We start from the raw sequence: 15572 nt of genomic DNA on the forward strand, positions 1-15572 counted from the left end.
GGTTGTGGCCTGGGCACGAGGGGTTTTAAGTTACCCAGGTGACCCTAACGCGCAGCCGTTGCACAGAACCACCGAGGAGCCCTGCAGGGCAGGGTTCCCACTTGGCTCTCCTTAACCTGCTCCAAGGGTTAAGTCGGAGCTGGCGGGGCGGGGGCGGGGCTTCGGGGCAGGGGCGGGGCCGAAGAGGAAACAGGGCGGGAGAGTCCCGGTCACTGCGGCCAGCACACTCGGCTGTTGCAGAAACGAGCGGAAACGCCTCCGTTTTACAAAACAAAGCGGAGAAGCGGGAGGCGTGCGCGGTCCGCGGGGCAGGGGCCTCGGCGGTGGGTCCCTCCAGTCCGGGCGCTTCGGCATCTTTGGGTGGAGATGGAGAGAGGCCTTGAGAGCTGCCGGCGCTCGGAGTCCAACGGCCTCTGGGCACCTCGGATCACGGCGGTGGAGGAGCTGCAGAGCCGCGTGCAGGAGACCCTGGACCTGCTGTCCCCGCAGGAGCTGAGCAACTTCCGCATCTTCCTCAAGTCGGTGGACGAGGAGCCGCGCGTGACCCCCTTGCGACTGGAGCTGGAGGGCAAGAGCACGAAAAGGCTGGCCCGTCTCCTGGTCCAGCACTACTGCGAGCCCGCCGCTGCGTCGCGCGTCCTCACCAAGGTGCTGCAGCAGCTACGCCGCGTCGACCTGCTCCAGCGCTGGCAGGACGCCACCGCCGCCGAGGACCGGGGTGAGCTGGGGGCTGCCAGCTCCCCGGGCTGGGGGCGGGGCCTGGTGAGCCGGGGAGCCGCGGGGCCTGGGGCTGGGCGGGTGGGCCGGGCCGGTGTAAGCGCGGGGTTTGGCCGCGGCGCCCGAGGGTTCCGGGCTCGGCTTGGGGGCGGGGCACCCGGTTTGACTGGGGGTGCGGAGGCTAGCGGAGCGAGGAGCGGGCGGGCTTCCTGGGACCCAGTGACGCGCGGCGGGAAGTGGGAGCCTGGGGGGGAGGTGGTCCCGAGAGTCGCTGTTTCCGAGCGCGGAATCCGAATGAGCCGTCGAAGAGCAGCGATCAGGATCTACCAGCACATTTTGGGATCAGATCGACTCAGCAGGCCTGAGATGCTTTGTTAACATGTACCTTCAAGGGATGACGATGTGGGAGGTTTCTAAATGATGCAGTGAGAAGCACAGTATTGGAATTCCCGCTGTCGCATCTCCAGGGAATGTATTTACGGGGGCGGAGGGGGGAGGGCCCCTCTTCTTGCACACCATGAGACTATTTGCCATTAATCTATGATCAAGAAATGCAGTATGTAACAGGTTAAGGGAGGTTGGGGCTCCCCCCCTCCAGATTTAAGAAACGTATGTGCACCATGATATGTGTGTGAGAGAGACAGAAAGCAGCACTTAAATGAGAACCATCGAAGTAGACACTAAAATATACTGTCCGTGACCTCTGCCATTAGTATGCTTACGATCTGATCTGATTGAGCTTTGAGGTGTGTTACGGTTGCTGATGTTGTTTAGATTTGTAATGAACGGATCACAACGGTAATGGCCCAACGAACATGGCGTGTAGGCAGAATACCCGCTCAGTGGAAACGACTCTCCCTGCTTGGCGTCGCCTGTACAGCATTTGTGTTGTCCCTCCCAGCTTCGTTGTTCAGGTATCACATGAACACCTCTTTAGGTGTTCTCACCTCTTGAGACTTTGAGTCTCTTACTGTTGGTAAAGTGGTTTTTTTTTCCAGAATCATCCAAACTACACAATATTATGGCTGTACCCTGTCGGCACCCAGTAAATATTTGAATTAAATGCTAAGAGATTATGTTAAATTAAAAAAAATACCTAATTCCTTTACTTTATCTGTCCCTTTATTGATGTCTTGATCGCCTCTCCAGGAAGTACATGTAAAGTAATGTCAATCAATTACACCTTGTCCTTTTTATCCCCCGCCTGGCTCTTTCTGCCCTTGTACCTAACTGCGGTCTAGGGAGGTCTGTTTTAAGTTTCTAGCCTTGTAGGAGTTTGAAAGAGGGTGTGTTCATAATCCAGGGAACCTGTTCTAAAATGAGGTTGAAGCCTACAGGACCTGAAAACATAAGGCAACAGAATTCTCTGGGAGGAGCTTCCTGTTAACAGTAATGACAGTGGATTGATTGAAAAGAAAAAAATGGGGAAAAAATAATGCAATAATGCTCTTTTTTTGTTTTATTCTCTTTTCATGAAAATTCATTCAGGGATTCCAAGAAAGATTCTAAAAAGAAGCTATGATTGTGTGGATGGCGAACTGGTAAATATTTTTGCTCTTACTCCAGCACTACACACTGGTGAGGAACAATGGTATTTAGCCACTTTAGCTGACATTGGAACATTTTTTGTGCTGCTGTCTTGTTAGTTAAAGGAAACTGTCTGGTTGTCTCAAGTGGTCAGATCTCACTGCTTTCTGTTATGATTGTGAAAGATAAACATGAGCCATTTAAAACCGCTGTGCCTGCATTAACCAAATAGGTAGGCACTGCTGTTATTTCTATTTTATAAATCAAGAAAAATGAGGCACTGGAGGTTCAAGGATGACAGGCTGTGTGGCCTTGGACGGCTATATAAATTGCTGGTTGTAGGACTTTTTTTTTTTTTTTTTTAAGTTTTATGATGGAAATTTTCAATAAATACTAAAATAGAATAGAAAAACAAATCTCTCAAACTCCAGTCCAATGTACTTATGACCCTGCTTCAGCAAATTAGTAACATAGGGCCAATCTTGTTTTGTCTGCTTCCCGGCCCAATTATTTTAAAGCAAATCCAGATAACCTATCACGTTCATCTACAGATACGTTAGTATGAATCTCTAAATCTTTAGTACGAGAAAGAGGTTGTTCAAAACATAACCACAATGCCATTATTCTGCCTAAAAACAACTTCCTTAGTGTGTGCAAAGATGTGGCTGGGATTCAGATTTCATTGACTGGGTCCTATGTCTTTTGCAGGTGGTTTGTTTGAATCAGGATGCTGACTCATACAAGGTCAACACAGTTACAGTCGATTGCTTTGTGTCCTAAAGCTCTGAACTTAGGATACTTCTCCCTTCTTTAACCTTTTTTCTTATTGTTTAATTATTGAAGAAACCAGGTTATCTGTAGCATGTCCCATATTCTGGATTTTGATGACTGCAGCCCTGTGTGGTCATTTAACTCTGTTCCTCCGTCTGCCATGCTTCCTTAAACTGATAGTGATAGCTATACATGGGAATTTAAAACTGAGATTGGCCTATTAGTCCTGGTGTAAGGAAGATATTTGAAAGAAGTATAAATCCAGTCATGCCCCCCCCACCCTCCTTCCATAACTAATAAGAGAGACAATCACTGTTGCAGCCCTCTTCCAAGCTGGGAAACCTCACCATTGATCCCAGAAGAAACTCATTATTTCAGATCGATGACATATTTGGATTTCTGAGTTTGGTTTGGTTTGCTTTAAATATTACTGGCTTTCCTGGAAAATAGGACTGTTATGACCTGAGGGGCAAGCGGAAGGCTTTTATCATGTGCGTGGAGAAGAACAGACCAGGGGCTCAGCGGGACATCCATCTAATGGAGGAGTGGCTTGGCCAGTGCCAGTTTGAGCATACACAATGCATCGATCCTAACAAAATGGTATAATTTTCTTTTTTTTTAAATTGGGTTTTGGAGGGGCACCTGGGTGGCTTAGTCGGTTAAGCGTCTGACTCTTGGTTTTGGCTCAGGGTCCTGGGATCCAGCCCTGCATCCGACTCCATGCTCAGTGGGGAGTCTGCTTTAGGATTTCTCTCCCTCTCTCTCTGCTCCTTCCCCTGCTTGTGCTCCCTCTCTCTCAAATAAATAAATAAATCTTAAAAAAAAAAATAAAAATGAAAATTGGGTTTTAGTACCTGGCAAGAACCAGGACCTGCTGAACAATCCCATGCATGTCCTGATAAAATTCTTGATGCTTTTGTAATCTTAAGTGTGTGATACCCTACCTCCCCTTCCAGTCAAGCAGGGACCTCTTGGGCTCCAGTCTTGGCTAGGGCTATGCAGTTGAAGAGGGAAGGGGACCCAAGAAGGTGTTCTAAGCAAGATGGGCAAGGAGGCCCAAGGACAAGGCGTGAGTCTGGAGTAGGCAAGTTCCAGAGACTTTGGGAGCAGGAAAGACCAAGGAAACCCCTTTGAGAGGTCAGCAGGAGGCAGGCCAGAGGCATTGCAGCACTGTGAGTCCTTGTGGGATTCACTTGGAACCTGGAAGAGGTGTAGAGAGGGAGCTGATAGCCCTGGGCAGACCTGCATTGTGACCTAACTAGTTGGTACTGAAAAAATAAGGTGGAAGAACAGTGGTGGGAACTCAATTTGACCTCTCTGACTCTACCTGAGTCATGACCTAGACCTACCCTTTTTTAGGGATAGTAACATGGGAAAGCCCTTCCTAGATCCCAGAAGTCCCTGCTAATGAATGTCCAGGAACAGTGCAGCGTGGGGCTGTGGATGCCACATAGACTGCCTGGGCTGGAATCCTGTCTCTTCCTAGTTGTTACCTTAAATCTGGTTCTCACCCGAGGGTGATTTGTCCCCCTCATTTGGCCATGTGTGGAGACATTTCTGGTTGTCACACCTGGAGGGTACTACTGGCCTCTGGTGGGTGCTATCATGCCAAGGGTTTTCTGGCCCCAAATGTCCATAGTGCCATAATTTCAGCAGCCCTGCCTGAAATTGACTACTTTCCTCTCTGGGAAATGGGGTTGATGAGAGTGGCTTATTTTGGAGGGCTGTGGTGATAATGAGCTGCTGTAAAAATGCCCAGAATAGTAGCGGGCTTATAGCAAGTGCCCAGTAAGCTTTGATTTTATTATTATTTCAAAGGTAAAAATAGACTCTTTCACTTTCCCCAAGGATTGTACCAGAATCTCTTACCTATTGCATGGTTTTGAATCAGATGGCAGATACTCTGCCGGTGTTCCTTTCGTTTATTCTCTTAGGGGTCTCCAGTGGCCGCTTTGCCTGCATCCTGGCACGTTTAGTTTATTTGTAAATATTTAGCAGTGTTACTGCAAAAGTATTTCATCGTTCTTAGTTTCATTTTCCAGATTATTAGTTTGGTTAAACATCTTTTGGCCATTGTTTTCCTTCTGTAAATTATCTGTTCTGTTTCCTTAGCCCTTTTTCCTACTGGGTAGTCTTTTTCCTGCTCTTACAGTTATTTTCCTGGACTTTATTCATTTACAAAATGTAGTGCGAATACTTCTCTCTTGTGTCTGTTACTTTTTTGATTTTTTGTTGTTGTTGTCTTCAGTTGTATAGAAGTCTTTTTTAAATATTTTGTGAGTAAACCTGTCAATCTTTTTTGGTGGCTTCTTGATTTTTGTGTCTTGATTAAATCCCATGCCTTACCAACTTAAAAAATGTTTAAATTACTTTTCTGTACTATTTGTATAGTTTAAGGTTTCCTTTCTAACTCTCTGGAATCTTACTTTTGACGTGTGAGGTAAGAGGTCTTACCTTATGTCCAGATGGATAGTCACTTGTCTCAACATTTATTGAATGATGTGTCCTTCCCCCACATATTTGAAACTCCACCTTTATCATGAAATAAAGTCCTATAGATAATTTGATTGGTTTCTGGAATCTAAAATATCCCATTCATATGTTTGTTTATACTTCTGCCAGTACATCACTGTTTCATTCACCGTGATTTTTTTCAGGACATTTTGATGTCTGACAGGACCTGTCCCTCCTTTTTTTTTTCCTTTTTGACTTCTGAATATTCTTGGCACTTCTTGAACATCATCTGTTCTCTGTGAGCTTGAGAATAATCTGGTTAAGTTCCACCGAGATCCTTTGGGAGTTTGATTGCCATGACACTGAATTGAGATTCATTTGGAGTGAATTGACAGATTAATAGTGTTAACAGAGCATGGGCATGTCATGTGTATGTTTCCTCTTCCCTGAAGCTTTCTTTATCCTTTTCTTCATTTAGGTGATGTGTGTTTCTTAGGTTTATTCCTAGGTATTGTCCTTGTTTGGGTGTGACCATGAACGGGACCCCCTTTTCATTATGTGGTTTAAATGATTGTTGCCAGCGCGCCTGGGTGGCTCAGTCGGTTAAGCGTCTGCCTTCGGCTCAGGTCATGATCTCAGGGTCCTGGGATCGAATTCCGCATCAGGCTCCCTGTTCAGTGAGGAGCCTGCTTTTCCCTCTGCTCCTCCTGCTGCTCATGCTCTCTTTCTCTCTCTCTCAAATAAATAAATAAATAAAACCTTTTAAAAATTTTTTTAAAAAAATAAATGACTGTTGCCAGGTAACTGGGGCGGGTGGTGGGTGGTGGGCGTTAGATCTTTGTGAGTTAATCTTGTGTCCCGTCAGCTCTCCAGTTGCTAGTTCCAGTAGTTACTTGGTTGACTGTTTTCTATTTCTAGATAGTCATGGTATCTGTAAGTAATGAATTTTAGCTCTTTGTTTCTCGTATTTAGACTTCATTTAAAAAAAATTTTGTATTTAAATTCAATTTAATTAACATATAGTGTATTACTAGTTTTAGAGATAGAGTTCAGTGATTCATCAGTTGCATATAACACCCAGTGCTCATTACGTCAGATGCCCTCCTTAATGTCCATCACCCGGCTGTTGCATCCTCCCACCAGCCTCCTCTCCAGCAACCCTCAGTTTGTTTCCTAGAGTTAAGAGTCTCTTATGGTTTGCCTCCCTCTCTGTTTTCATTTTATTTTATTTTTCCTTCCCTTCCCCTATGTTCATCTGTTTTGTTTCTTAAATTCCACATATGAGTGAAACCATATGGTATTTGTCTTTCTCTGACTGACTTATTTCACTTAGCATAATACCCTCTAGTTCCATCCACGTCGTTGCAAATGGCAAGATTTCATTCTTTTTGATGGCTGAGTAATGTTGCATTGTATGTATATACCACCAGGGTAGCTCTATTTCTAATTTTTATTTATTTTTTATTTTATTTTGATTTTTTTTTAAAGATTGTATTTATTTATTTGACAGAGAGAACGAGAGAGCACAAGCACGGGACAGTAGAGGGAGAGGGAGAAGCAGGCGCCCCACCAAGCAGGGAACCCGATGCAGGGCCCAATCCCAGGACCCTGGGATCATGACCTGAGCCGAAGGCAGACGCTGAACCATCTGAGCCACCCAGGCGCCCCTCTATTTTTAATTTTTAGAGGAACCTCCATACTGTTCTCCAGAGTGGCTGCCCTGTTTGCATTCCCACCAACAGTGTAGGAGGGTTCCCCTTTCTCTGCATCCTCGCCAACATCTGTCGTTTCCTGAATGGTTAATTTTAGCCATTCTGACAGGTGTGAGGTGGACTTCATTTAACTTTTACTCACTTTATTGAAGTGAGGAACTAGGATCTTGGCTACGAGGGGCATGGGAGCTGTGATAGTGGCCATTCCTGCCTTGCTTCTCTCTCTGGGGGGCTTGATTCTGATGACGTCTCCCCATAGGTTCTGGCAGACCTGTATTATTGGTAGACACTTCCATTCCCTTCCATTTCTAGCTTTTTGAGGGCATTAGTTTTCGAGAATAACAATTTTTTTTGTTAAAATAAGTTAATAATATAAAATTTACATATACTAGCCCCTTGGGGAGCTATAATTCTGTTGTATTTTGTGGTAGAGAATTGGAAATGCCCTAATTCTGTCCAAGAAGAACCAGTGGCACAAGAAGAAATCGTGTGAATTCTGAAAGCAACCGAAAGGGAAGTGACCAGTTAAGGAACTGATATTTATCTCCTAAGCCTGTTTGAGATGTGATTATTGTTGTATTTGTCATGTCCTCCGATTGCGAGGGAAAGGGGCCATCTCTAGCATTTCTGGTTTTTCTTACCTCCAGTTCTTTTGAATACGTTATCCTATTTTACAGGTGTTAATTGAGAAAATAAGATCATTCCGTGATGGACTCAATGAAAGTAAAGATGATGTTGGCTGTTGTCTTGTTACCCTTATGTCCCACGGAGAGAAAGGGTTTATTAAAATGGAAGATGGTGAAAAAGTCAGCCTGGAGGATATTTTTGAAATGTTTAATAATAAAAATTGTCCAGCACTTCAGGAGAAACCAAAGATCTTTATCATCCAGGCCTGCAGAGGAGGTAAGTGAAGACTTCTTTGTAACAGTCATGCTTCTAGGAAATTCTCCTACGGATGAGTGAGGAAAGAAAAAGAAGTTAAAATATTTGTTTCTTTAAAATCAGAGGCCCCTCCGCTGATGTGACTTTAGTTGTGTAGTGTACTAGAGACTTTGGGCTGGGAGGAAGGGATAGAAGGAGAACTAGGCTGAGGAAGGGTCCAAGTCTCTCACGTTATGAGGTGGGCCAGGGAGATGTGTGCAGTTTCCAAGGGCTGTCCCACTGTCCATGGGATGCCAGGCGGCCTGCGGGGCCGACATCCAACTTCTGTAGCTTCTGCAGATATTTCTGTCTCTTGTGGAGATACCAGCTTGTTGGGACTTTGATTGGGGGCTCCTGGTGTCTGTGGTGTATCACTATAGTTTGTATTTTTGTTCTTCAACAAACAGAGAGAAGAGACACCGGTGTTGAGACAGACGATGAACCCATGGAGTCTGACGACATATCCGAGAGGAGGAGGCTGCCCACCTTCAGTGATTATTTCATCATCTATCCCACCCAGGCAGGTGAGACATGAGGGTAGATGACAGTACACACACTTTCTTCCAGAAGGTTTGGGTTATTTGTACCTTTTTTTTTTTTTTAATTTTTTTAATTATCGGTGCTTTACAAATTGACATGTATAAGGAGATTTTTCATTAACCCATCCATCTCTCTTTACAAATGTTCCCACTTTTAGAGATGGCAGGTTGGCATCTTACTGTTCATTTCTTCCGGGAAGGCACGAACCTCTGAGCAAAGTATCACATGGTAAATAAGATCACTGGCTCTCCTATGAAAAAGATGTTGGCCCAAAACCTAGTTCCTCCACTTGCTATATTGGAGAATTTCAATATTTTTTAATCTCTAGATATATCAGTTTCTTCATGTAAAACGGGAATGATGGAATTTACTTATGTCATTGAGATGTTACATAAATTGAATAATATAACCACAGATGTGCTTATCATAATAACTGGCATAATCCAAAAAAAGAAATTAGCTACTATTATTACTAATACATTATGTTAATAATATTATCATCATTACTTCATTACTAATACTGTTATTAATTTATAAGGTAAGGTCCAAAAGAATCTTGTGTGTAAAGAGCCACCCCTTCACTTGATTCACTTGTAGGAGAGATAGAATTAAGAGGTCAAGGACATTTCTTTAGCTGGGCTGTTTTTTTTTTGTTTTGTTTTTTGTTTTTTTTAAAGTCATGTCTACACCCAACATGGGACTTGAACTCACAACCCGGAGATCAGGAGTCAACATGCTCCACCAACTAAGCCAGCCAGGTGCCCCCCTTTAAATGTTTTTATCTTAACTTCTTTCAAAGAGGATTAAGGCAGTTTACAAAAATGTATATGGAATTCAACAAAAATTTTATTTTATTTTTTTTTAGAGATTTTATTTATTTATTTGACAGAGAGATCAGACAGGCAGGCAGAGGGAGAGGGAGAAGCAGGCCCCCCGCTGAGCAGGGAGCCCGATGTGGGGCTCAATCCCAGGATGCTGGGATCATGACCTGAGCCGAAGGCAGACGCTTAACGACTGAGCCACCCAGGCGCCCCCAAGATAAATTTTAATAAAGAAATGTAAGCAAAGGAACATAGGGCAACAACTTAAAATGAAACACACTTAGTGGTAAGATGTGAAAAACACCCCCATTAAAGTGAGATGTCAGATTTCACTCCTTGGTTATTTACCCAAGAGAGATGAAAGCATGTGGCCTCCCAGAGTGGCATAGCAGCTTTATTTGAAGTAGTCAAAGACTAGAAACAACCCAAATGACCATCAACAGGTGAATGAATAAACAAGTCGTGGTATGCCATATATGGAATACAGCTCAGCAATAGAAAGAAATGAGCTGCTGATATAAACTAACCACAGAATTATTATGGAGCGGTTAAGGGTGAAGGTGAGGAACTTCATGTTCCAGTTTTATTGAATGAATGAATTTTATGACTGTGTGCTGGGCTATACATATTTAAGGGCTAGAGATTCAGTATTGAACAGAAGAACTAAAAATCTCTGCATCCACAGAACTTATGTGCTAGTTGGAGACAGACAATAAACACATAGAGAAACTATATATTGTGCTGTTTTATGATCCCATTTGTATAAAGTTCAAAAACAGGCAAAACTGATCTGTGGTGTTAGAAGTCAGGATAGTGCTCGCCCTCCGGCATGCGGTGTTTGGGGTGGTAAGGACCAGAGGGGGCAAGAAGGGGACTTCTGGAGTGCTGGCACTATCTTGTTTCTTGATGAGGGCACTAGTTACAGGGTGTGTTCATTCTATGAAAATGTATTGAGCTGTTTTATACCCCTAAGCTTTGCACTCTTTTCTGTGCGATGGTTACCTTTCAGTGAAATGTTTACCAAAAATAAAGTATGTTACATGGTTACCATTGCTATGGAGAAAAATAATGCAGGGACAAGGGATATAGGGAGTGTCCAGGGGCAGGAGTGGAGATTGCAATTTTAAAAAAGAGACGTATAGAGATGTCCCCACTGAGAAGCTGATTGTTGTGTAGACACTTGGGGGACACGGGAGAGGGTGAGCTATGCAGATATTTGAGAGAATTTGTGTTTTACAACACAATAAGAATACTTCATATATAGCAGTATCAAAAACTCTATGTATAGTGTGTCCCCACTGGGATAGAAGAGAGAACCTAGAGGCAGAACCAAATATGCAGGGAAACAAGACATGTGACAAGCCATTGCTGATCAGCGTGGAACGAATGGGCCGTTCAGTATAGTGCTGGGAAAACCGGCTTCCCCGTGGGAGAAAAGTAAAAATTTATTTTCAGATTTCTTGGCCCAGGGTTCAGTGCCCCTTTAATCATGTGAAATGTCCAATATATAGTAATGTTCCTTTTATCTCTGATATTTGTGGCTTTCTTCTTTTACTCTTTATCAGCCTTACCAGTGGTGTATTTACTTAACCTATTTTTAGTTTTGTTAATCCCCTCTAGTATCTGTTTTTGATTTCATTAATTTTGACTCTTGTTTCCATTTTTCTTCATTTGGGGGGTGTTTATGCTACTCGTCTTTCCCCGGCTCTTTCAGTTAGGTATTTGACTCATTATTTTCTGTCTTTTTAAGCATATAAGCATGTTTAAAGCTTTAATTCCCTCTAAGGACTGCTTTCACTCTGTCCTTCACATTTTAACATGGACCAGTTTTGTCCTTCAGTTCTAAAAGTTCTTAAATTTACATTGTTCTTTTACATGTTAGAACTATCTAAATTTCTGTGTTGGGATTTTAAAATTTGTCCTTTTGTTACTGATGTCTGGTTTATTTGTGTGAGGAACTGAGAAAGAATATGGACGACAGTACTGATCTGAAATATGTTGAGACTTGGGTTATGCTTTGGTCTTTAGTAAACTTATTTTAAAGATTTATTTATTTTTTAGAGAGAGAGAGAGAGCATGTGAGCCCCGGATGGGGGTGGGGGGATGGAGGAGGAGGAGAGGAAGAGAATCTTCATATAGACTCCATGCTGAGTGGGGAGCCCAACCCAGGATTCAATCTCAAGACCCTGAGATCATGACCTGAGCCGTTTGAAACCAAGAGTCAGACACTTAACTGACTGAGCCACCCAGGTGCCCCTCTAGTAAACTTTTTAATGGCATTTGGACTCTCCTAGATATTCTGTGTGTGCTTAAGAATATGTGTTCTGCACTTGTTGAATGCAGGGTTCTAAATATTTCTATCAATTAAGCATAATTGTGTTCAGTTGTTTTATGTCTCTACTAAATTTGTCTGCTTGACCTGCCAATATCTGAGATAAGTGTGTCCATATGTCATGTTATTGTGGTAGGCATGTCTGTTTCTTCTGTAGTCCCAGTGTTTTTGTTTTCTTTATTTTGACACAACTTGAGTAGAGGCATACAATTTTAGAATTGTGGTGAAATATATAGAAGAAATAAGATAAAATGTTCTAAGCACTCTTTAGTGAACCTACTGTCCCAAGTAGTGCTTTTTTTGTGTGAGTTCATTTTGTCTGGAATTTATATAGGTACTTGAATATTCTTTTGCTCCATATTGGCCTGGTATACCTCCTTCAGACTGTTTTCTGTGAACCTTTCTGGACCTTTATGTTTTAAGTGGGTCTCTTTTAGATAGGATATAGCTGGGTTTTTTTTTTTTAAAGATTTTATTTATTTATTTGAGACAGAGAGAATGAGAGAGAGAGAGCACATGAGAGGGGGGAGGGTCAGAGGGAGAAGCAGGCTCCCTGCGGAGCAGGGAGCCCGGTGCGGGACTCGATCCAGGGACTCCAGGATCATGACCTGAGCCGAAAGCAGTCGCTTAACCAACTGAGCCACCCAGGCGCCCTTTTTTTTTTTTTTTAATTCATTGTGACATTATCAATCTTTTTATTGGTAAATTAGGGCAATTTGTCTTTATTGTGACTATTGATATATTTGCCCTTTTGCCATTTTATTTTGTGCTATTTATTTTTCTTTGCTTTATTTCCTTCCTTTATGGCTCTTGTGTTTGCTTGATTAATAGTTTAGTATGTTATTCTAACATTTTTTGACCCTCTGCTGACCTAGAAGGTAGACATCCCATAATTCTTTTTCTCATGGTTACCCGTGAAATTTTATACATGCGCAGTTAGCCTAAAGTTAATTTAAAAAAAGCTTATTTTTACTCCCTGATGATTCAAGGAACCTTGGAACACTAATTCCCATTACCTTCTCCCACACCTCCGTGCTATTTTTAACATTTATTTCTTTTCTTTTTGTATCTTGCTTAACATTGTTTTTTTAAAGATTTTATTTATTTATTTATTTATTTGAGACAGAGAGAATGAGAGAGACAGAGAGCACATGAGAGGGGGGAGGGTCAGAGGGAGAAGCAGGCTCCCTGCCGAGCAGGGAGCCCGATGCGGGACTCGATCCCGGGACTCCAGGATCATGACCTGAGCCGAAGGCAGTCGCTTAACCAACTGAGCCACCCAGGCGCCCCTTGCTTAACATTGTTTATATAAAAATATTTATGTGTTCTTAAATTGCCTTAAATTATCCTTCCACTGCCCCCTGGTTTTCTTCTGAATTAAGACATCAATTTAAAACACTTTCATCAAATGTGTTGGCACGCACTAGGGTGGCAAGCACTATTCTAGGTAATACCTAGTCTTTTTTTTAAAACCCCACAAATTAGAACACTATTTTTTTTTTTAGGATTTTTTTTTTTTTTTTTTTTTTTGACGGAGAGACAGCGAGAGAGGGAACACAAGCAGGGGGAGTGGGAGAGGGAGAAGCAGGCTTCCCGCTGAGCAGGAAGCCCGATGAGGGGCTCCATCTCAGGACCCTGGGATCATGACCTGAGTCGAAGGCAGACACCCAACCGACTGAGCCACCCAGGCGACTGGTGGATTCATTTTCTTTCTTCCTGAAGTATATCCTTTAGAAATTCATTTAAGGAAGATTTATAGGTGGTAAATCCATTTTAGCACCCAAATCTGGCTGTTTATTTGACAGAATCTTTGCTTATTTCTTCTTGTGAGTCCATCTTTTATTTCTTCAAACATTTCAGGCGGTTATTTTATATTTTGTACCTAATACTTCCAATGCCTGATGTCTTTGGGGGTCACTCATTGGGTTGCTTTTGTTGACTGTCACTCATGGTGGCTTATTTGTGTGTTTGAAGTCATAGTTCATTTGTTGAATCTTAATCTGTGTGACTTCTGGGAGCATGAATAGGGAATTCTTTTCTTTAGGGAGGATTATTACCCACTTGGACCACTGTAACTCTCTTTGGGGTCACAAGGTGAATGCAGGAATCTCAGGTTCATCTCCGGCACCTCCCGGGCACATCTTCAAGACTTTTGTGCCCTCACTGGAGGTGCTCCTAGTCCCTCGGACAGGGTGCAACTCTGTGTTTCATGTTTACTTTCTGCTCTGAGCTCAGGTTTCAGTTTCCTCATTTGGAGGAATAGGAGCCTTGGAGATTTCCATGAATTTCCGTCAGCCCAGGATAGCCCAGGATAGCATTAAAAGTTTTATTTTAATAAAATAATTTAATAAAATTTTACATCTGGAGGAGTATATGGTGTCAAAAGTGGAAAATTTGGAATATGTGTTGAAATCTCTCAGAGTTACCCACTTTTATTTCATCAGAGAACACATAAATGGCCTGGCAGTTCCGAGTATATGTGGGGATATGGAGCAACAGGTACTTCCATACACCACTAAGGAGAGCAGATTAGTTCTACTTCTTTGGGGAGCAATGTGTGATACCTAGTAAAGTTAAAAATATGTTTATGCCATGACCCAGCAATTTCACTTCTGCATATATACTCTAGTGCTGTGGTCCCCCAACCAGGGGGCCACAGTGAAGTCATATAGCTCTACTTAATTCTGGGAGCCACTAGCTTGAGGTTGTTTATGGTTTCTACAATTAGATTATGTTGCATTCTTTTCAATGATACCATATCTTGGGGGAGTTAAGTTTTGGAGGGTTGCTGAGATAAAAAGCAAGTACTTAGGTATCCTGGGTTGAAAAGTCATGCAGTGCCAACAGGTGCACACATCCCATTAGTAAGTAATTATGGTTCTTTAAGAATGAAATTAAAATATTATTTGTCTTTCAGTTTGTGTGAGTTCTTTCCCCCTAAATGGCTAATAAGTTATTTAGATAATAATACGGAGCTTAGAGCTATCTACTTTAGTAAATGGAACTCTCAGATATTTCTTTTGACCTAGGAGCACTGCAAAAAAAGTTACTAAGACACTAAGGGCACCATGAACTGAGAAAGTCTGGGAACTTCTGCGTAGGGGAATCTTTTGCACGTGTATATGCATGATATGGGATGACCAACTGCCCTAGTTTGCAAGAGATGGAGGGGTTTCTTGGGATACTGGACTTTTCAGTGCTAAAACTGGAAAGTGGGTGAATGAGGATGCGTTGAGCACTCTAATCTGAGCGCTCCTTTGAAATTGTTTATAGTAGGGAGAGTGAAGAGGCGGGGAAGCTAAAAGCCACTGGGACTGGTATATTCAAACTGTAGAATATACAATGCACAGTTGAAAAGAATCCGTGTGGAGAAGTTTAAAATGTAACAATGAATGAAGATAAGGCAGCTGTAACAGGATACAGATAGTATGCCTTTCACATAAAGATTTAAAAACACAATAATACAATCTATTATGACTGAATATATAGCTGGTAAAGTATAAAAATATGGCACAAAGAACAGCCAACACCTTTGTAACAGGGACTGCCTCTGGTAGAGGTACAGAAGCAGGGAAGTGGGACCAGAAAGTAGTCAGGGAGAAAATTGAAACGAGGCTTCAACTGTATTTCACCAGAAGAGAAGGGCTGAAGCAAATAAAGCAAAATGTTTCCTGTTGGTTAGATCTGGGTGGTGGATGCTCAGGTGTTCGATGCACTATTCTGTGTTCTTATTTTGGTATTTTTAGAGAGATGGGAGCTAAAGAAAGAGATTGGAAA

At 42.6% G+C, this 15572-nt stretch overlaps 1 protein-coding gene across 1 annotated transcript in view; it reads left to right on the forward strand.

Moving 5' to 3' along the window:
* The first annotated feature begins 185 nt into the window (after positions 1 to 185).
* Positions 186 to 15572, forward strand: part of LOC102740084 (caspase-14-like) — a 25873-nt gene continuing 10486 nt past the window's right edge. The window contains exons 1-5 of the mRNA XM_006733431.3: positions 186 to 718; positions 2206 to 2258; positions 3466 to 3615; positions 7859 to 8084; positions 8510 to 8626. Coding sequence (XP_006733494.1) covers positions 367 to 718; positions 2206 to 2258; positions 3466 to 3615; positions 7859 to 8084; positions 8510 to 8626 — 898 coding nt within the window. The 5' untranslated portion in view covers positions 186 to 366. The remainder of the gene's footprint in view (positions 719 to 2205; positions 2259 to 3465; positions 3616 to 7858; positions 8085 to 8509; positions 8627 to 15572) is intronic.

This window comes from Leptonychotes weddellii, chromosome 1 (genome assembly GCF_054177405.1).
Source record: "Leptonychotes weddellii isolate Sample4059 chromosome 1, ASM5417740v2, whole genome shotgun sequence".
Lineage (NCBI taxonomy): Eukaryota > Metazoa > Chordata > Mammalia > Carnivora > Phocidae > Leptonychotes > Leptonychotes weddellii.